Source organism: Nestor notabilis, unplaced genomic scaffold (genome assembly GCF_000696875.1).
Source record: "Nestor notabilis isolate BGI_N333 unplaced genomic scaffold, ASM69687v1 scaffold2123, whole genome shotgun sequence".
Lineage (NCBI taxonomy): Eukaryota > Metazoa > Chordata > Aves > Psittaciformes > Psittacidae > Nestor > Nestor notabilis.
The window spans coordinates 108777-115003 of NW_009920381.1; the positions used below are offsets into that span (position 1 = coordinate 108777).

General features: G+C 38.1%; 1 protein-coding gene across 1 annotated transcript in view; it reads right to left on the reverse strand.

The window, feature by feature from the left end:
• Positions 1 to 5528, reverse strand: part of TRPM3 (transient receptor potential cation channel, subfamily M, member 3) — a gene marked incomplete at its 5' end in the record, with an annotated part of 92552 nt that extends 87024 nt beyond the window's left edge. Inside the window, one exon of the mRNA XM_010010638.1 lies at positions 5354 to 5528. Within this exon, the coding sequence (XP_010008940.1) occupies positions 5354 to 5528 (175 nt within the window). The remainder of the gene's footprint in view (positions 1 to 5353) is intronic.
• Between the last annotated feature and the right edge of the window lie 699 nt (positions 5529 to 6227).

Genomic DNA, 6227 nt, shown 5'->3' on the forward strand with positions numbered 1-6227 from the left:
TATTGTTATCAAAATACTTTGAAATTTTCTAAATAAAACAATTCAATGAACAGCCCATGGTCTGTTTCTAACTTTTCATTTATGATTTTTTTTTTAATTCTTTTTATTCAGGATAAAGAAAATATATCCATAAAATACCAGTGTGAAGTAAAAGCTATTCCCTACCCTTCTTTATGAGAAGCTTAGGGGATTTCTGTTTTAATTATGATTTACACATTAGACAATCACACCATATGCAAGAAACAACCAGAGGCTCCACTGATATTTTCTTCCATTGGAATTACAAATAAGACACAGCTGTGCAACTCTGTGGGAGTGACTGAATTTTTCATACTTTTTAAATTCACATATTTTGCATAGCACTTTTTTTTTGAGTAGCAACAGAAAATAATGTCAGTAATGCTTTGTTCCATTCAAACAGGGATGATTTCTGGGCTCTTTTATGAGGAATCAGCTTAATTTGAAGCTTTTCACTGGTTGAAGCTTTTCTTCTACACTGTTCCCTCAGTATGTTTATTAAATGGTTGTCCCTTCACCAAAAGAGAAATGATTGTATTTCAAAAAAGAAATTACATTCTTCTATCCAGATTTTGATTTTCAAAGTACTTTGTTACAAGAGAAAAGTAATGATATAAAAATCTGCAATGTGAAAATAATCTTACAAAATAATTCAGTTGTTACAGAACCCAATATGTCCCATAATATGGTGCACACCATAGGGGATACAGAAGATCCACATCATACCTACATTATAATTCCTTCTGCTTGAAGTGAAAAATACCTATATTTTCCCTATTAGAAAAAAAAAAGAGATTTAAGTAATATACTTCAGTTATGAAGTCTAAAAGCTATGCCACAGTGGATTGCAGAGACAGATCAATCCAAAGGTAATCTTTAGTGATCCTATATGAGGATGTTCATTTAAGGCACAGAGAATATTTTATGTTCCCTTGTGAATACTACACAACAAATACATTTTTATGGCATTGAATTGAACCCCTTAAGGGTCTCATGCTTGCAGGAGTAAAACTGATGGAGTAGTTAATATGCTACAAACTGAGCTTGGAGATTGCATTCAAATGTCTCAAGTCATTTCTCATTCTGTAACGAAACATTTGTCTAAGAAGTGACACAGTTTTAATTTAGTGTTTGATTTTTCTCATTTTAAATTCTGTGTTTAATTAAAAAAATCTCTGAGGATTAAAACCTGCTAAGCAAGCCTATAAATAGTTGCACTTTACAGTTGTTTTATTTCCAGCTTGTGCTTTTATGCAAGACAATAAAATAAGAAGGCATCCTCCATTATACTGTCAAAAATACTTTGGCTTTATGCGGAGAAGAGTTATTAATAACTAGTATACTTGCTTAGGGCTTAGAAGGGACCAAATTTGAGCGTTTATGATTCATCATAAGATCTTACCTCTCAACACTGTTCAACACATTTTCGACTTCTAAGTAAACAAGAAGTTAAGTGAAGTGCTTCACAGCCTGGAAAACCTGACCTTTAAATTAGGGCCAACAGTGATGAGCAGCCAAATAATTCTTCCAATTCACCATGAGGAAGGTTGCATTTAAGACACCTTCTTATCTAGGTTATCCCATGTACATAGTTCATTTGTCATTAAGATGTAAAAAATACTGGAAACTTAGCTTAAAATTCTCAGTAGAATTTTATTTGCTCGTAGTGAAATGTAGCCACCTTGTACATTCTTAAGACCTTTCAGACCAGGGCAACATGTAGTCCCTGATATTAAAGTTATGTAAACTTAAAAAACCCCACCTGTGTTAATTCTGCGTCTCTGCTACTGATAGTGCTGAAACCTCAGCTCAGTGGGAAATGACCTATCTGGCTTGCTTTCCCCCTGGAACTTCAATGAGAGAGATGAGACACTGAGGCCTCAAAACTGATCTACTTCCAAAGACATCTTTACTTCAAGGTATGCTTCACAGTTCCTTCTGACCTGTTCTCAGTACATCACATAGTTGCAGGCAGCACCTCCTGCAAGGCAGTGCAGGCAGACTTACATTTACAATATGCACCTGAAGACTGCCCTAGGTGAGTGAAATGTCTGCCTTTTCATGAGGAAAGCCTATAATCAGGCTTTATTGCAAGCTTGTTTCTTCTCTTTTCAAGGACACACGTATATTGGCATTGCACCTTGAGAGGTACCGCACCACAAAGGGTACTGCACCTTGAATAATATAAAAGATTATTAATTATTCTGCGATGTGAAATCAATTAGGAAGGATAAATGACAAGAAAGGAAGGCAGGCACGTCAAAATTCTGTGAAACATGATACAAAAGGACCTGTTGGTCAAATACGCAGGTCTTCAACACTGAGATCCCTCAGAGAGGATGTGCTGGCACCACACTCAAGCAGAGAGCTATACTTAGTCCTCCTTCACCTCCAGATTTAGTTCCCCTTCACTCCCTCCCCCTGAAACAAATTTTCAAATAAACTTGAAAATTCACAGTAGTGCTTAGTACACATATACTCACATTCTTGTATGTAGAAAATGAACCCGTATTGGTCAGCAATGAGAGAGAATTTAAGACACTGAAAAAACAGCATAGTAATACCAACTTGCAATTGTTAAGTCTGTTGCTGCCATGCGTTAAGTGGTTTTTGACTGATTTATAGCAGATATTCAGTGCACAGCAGCTGGAAGATATAGTGGGTCTTGAAGAAGACCCAGCTTCACAGCCAGCAGCCAGAATAAAAATAGGTTTTTGACTTTGGACTGTAATTGCACAGTGGATGACAGAATTAAATTCTGCATGCAATTTGGATGTGCTACACTGATTTAGAGTCTAACAGACGCAGTTTTGTATAACCTACTTAGATTCCATCTAAAAGAACAAGCTAGTAGCTGAACTCAGTTAATGTGCCAATTAGTCAGTAGTTTCCTCATATTGTTAAGCACTATTTAAAAGTAAGTTACAGAAGGGGAAAAGTACCCAATCTGTATCTAAAGTCTAATGCATTTGGGTAAAACATTTTTATGAATGTAAATAATATTGGTGTTTTACTAGTGCTAATATTTCTTAAAAATATGACTGCATTTTAAAATGTTCTTTTCTGAAGCAGGGCAAACACAGAATTCTCACTAGCTAGCTTTTCAAATTTCATAGTTAGTGCATTCTATTTAGAGCAAGGTACACAGGAAAAAATAATTATGCTATTTGATAGAATTGCAGGTACCATCTAGAATGGCACCACCACAGAAAGAAGACCCCTAATAACAGAGAATAAAAGCTTTCACAAAGCCAGGTTTTGGCATCTCAGGTAAGAAATTACTTGCTTGTTCTGCCTCTAGTGATTCTATCACTTGCTTTTCTTACAGGTAGGAGTTTGTGGTGATGAAATTGAACCACAGAATATTAAAATGGTTTGTGTTGGAAGGGACCTTTAAAGATTATCTAGTGTGACTTGTTGCTGTGGTCAGGGATACCTTCCACTAGACCAGGTTGCTCAAAGCCTCATCCAACTTGACCTGGAACACTTCCAGAGATGGGGCAGCCAAAGCTTCTCTGGCAACTTGTTTCAGTGTCTCATGACCCTCACAGTAAAGAATTTCTTCCTAATATTTAAATCTAAATCTCCCCTCTTTCATCTTAAAGCCATTTCCCCTTTCCTATCCCTACAGACCCTTGTAAAAAGTCTCTTTCTGTCTTATATATCCCCTTTATATATCAAAATAAGCTGCATTCATTCTCTTCTTGCTATATTCTTTTTCATTAAGATATCAGAACAAGGTAGATGGAAACTGTATAGGTACATAGTAATCAAAGGAATAAAACATGTGTAAGGTTAAGTTAAATAAGTTAACAGTGAGGTCACTGAAAACAGAGAAACAGCTTCTCAATGTTTCAGATGAAACCTGGCACATTCAGATCTATCCCAGATTCAGCACCGATTATGTATGAACCTGAATATAAAACAGATTTAAATATTTGTGGAAAAATATCTTGTTCCCAGTAGGAGTTTTAGGCTGAATACTGAATAAGCACATGATTACATATATTTAAGAATAAAACCCAAACAAACCACCACATAATAGCACTTGGTCTAGAGCCCAGTGTTTATGGATTTAGTTTTCATTATTTACACAATCCTGTTGTAGGTGTGAATACGTATGTTCACATATTCTAACAGATAAAAGAATAAATCAGTCCCTTCCTGGTAAATCCTGATCAGAAATTACTGCAGCTACTTAGGCAAAAAGCATGAAATAGTGCTTAGTTATAAGAATCAGAGGAGGTTTTCATTCCAATTTCAAATTATTAAATCCTTCTTTATTCTTTATTTCCCACTCCGAGCAGCAGACTCTTGGTTTTACTTTGGAGGCTTCTGGTAACAAGGTTCACAATCACTGCAGAACACCTGCAAACCCTTCAAGGGTGCCTGCTGGTGCCAGTTAAGGATAAGGCAAAGGCAGCCACAAGAGTATGGGCCAAGAGAGCTCCAGTATTTTCCAATGAGCGTCATGAGCAGCCTGCACTGCAAGGAGCAACCCCATGTACCAGTACATGGTGAGGGCCTCCCAGCAAGAAAGGTGTTTGGCAGAAAAGGACCTGGGGTTCTGGTGGACACCAAGTTCAACATGAGCCAGCAATGTGCCATTGCAACCACAAAGGCTAATGGTATCCTGGGGTCAGGTGACCCTCTCTCTTCAGCACTGGTAAGGACACACCTGGAGTCTTGTGTCTAGTTCTAGGTTCCCAAGTACAAGAGAGGCATGGACATACTGGAGAGCATCCAGCAATGGGCTACAGAGATGATGAAAGGACTGGATTGCCTCACATATGAGAATAGGCTGAGGGAGCTGGGACTGTTCAGCTCAGAGCAGAGAAGGCTCAGAGTGGGTCTCACCAATGAATATAAATACCCAAAGGGAGGGTGTAAAGAAGATGGAGCCAGACTCTATCCAGAAGTGCCCAGTGACAGGACCAGAGGCAATGGGCAGAGCTGAAACACAGGACGTTCCCTCTGAGCATCAAGAAATACTTTTTTTTACTGTGTGGCTAACTGAGCACTAGCAGAGGTTGTCCAGATATGTGGAGTCTCCATCCTTGGAGATATTTAAAAGCCATTTGGACACAGTTCTGGGCAACTGACTCTACGTGGCTATGCTTGAGCAGGTGTGTCTGACCAGATGTCAATAGCACTGCTTTAGCTCTCCCTTTTCTAATCTGGATACCTTCAGTATTTCACCTGTGTTGATGATGGAAACAGTCACGTGAGGAAGTCATCGCTTTTCCCCTATATTGCTAATAGTTTCCTGGGCCCTTTCTTACCATCAAGTTGAACCTGTGGACGAAGAAAGAAAACACACTATGAAGTGACTTACCCTCCTTCTTCAGAGTACTTGTGACCAAACGCAAGGATATCAGATGCCCGGCCGCTGCCATCGCATATCACAACAGGAACAGGAGGAGTGTCTCTCAGGTACTCCAGAACAATAGAGATAACATTGGGACCTCCTTCCACAATAAGGGCAACCACTGGAACCCCTTGACCAATTCCTGGAATAAAAGAAAGGAAGAACGAAACAAACAAACAAACAAACAAACAAAAAACAAACCCAAAAAGAGAAGGAACAAAAAAATGCAAAGCCAGCAAACAAAACGTAACAGAACACAGAAAAAAAAAAATCAGACTGAAGTTACTGCATTGTGACAGTAAAGTGTTATATTAGAGAAAATGACATTCAGAAAATCATAGATTTTAAGGACAGAAGGGACTGTATAGCTACCTTGTCAGTTCCACTGCACAAACCAGGATTTTCTAGAATTGTGTTTGAAATATAATAGTTAAGGTTGAAATAAACCATGTTTATTTTTTTTTCTTTCAAGGCTGAATCTTGGTTTGAAAGCATAGAGAACCTACAAGTCTTCCTAACATGTTCAGTCATGACTTTGTAGCTTGTTTGAAATCTAGATTTTTGCATGGTGTCAGTTTCCAAACACTGGGTCTTCCAGTAGCTTTGCTTGCTGTTTTAAAATCCTGTCTATGATTTTTGTTGCCATATTAAGATGCATTTGATGGTTGCAGCTGGATAGCCCTTTCACCTTCTCTTTGATAAACTAAGCATATTCTGTTACAAGTCCATGCAACACTTGTTTTCTGGTTCTAGTTGGCCTGACAATTTTTCTCTGAATTCTCTCCAAATTTGGCAGCATATTCCTTGATTTGCAGATCCCACAGTAGGGACATTGCTCCAG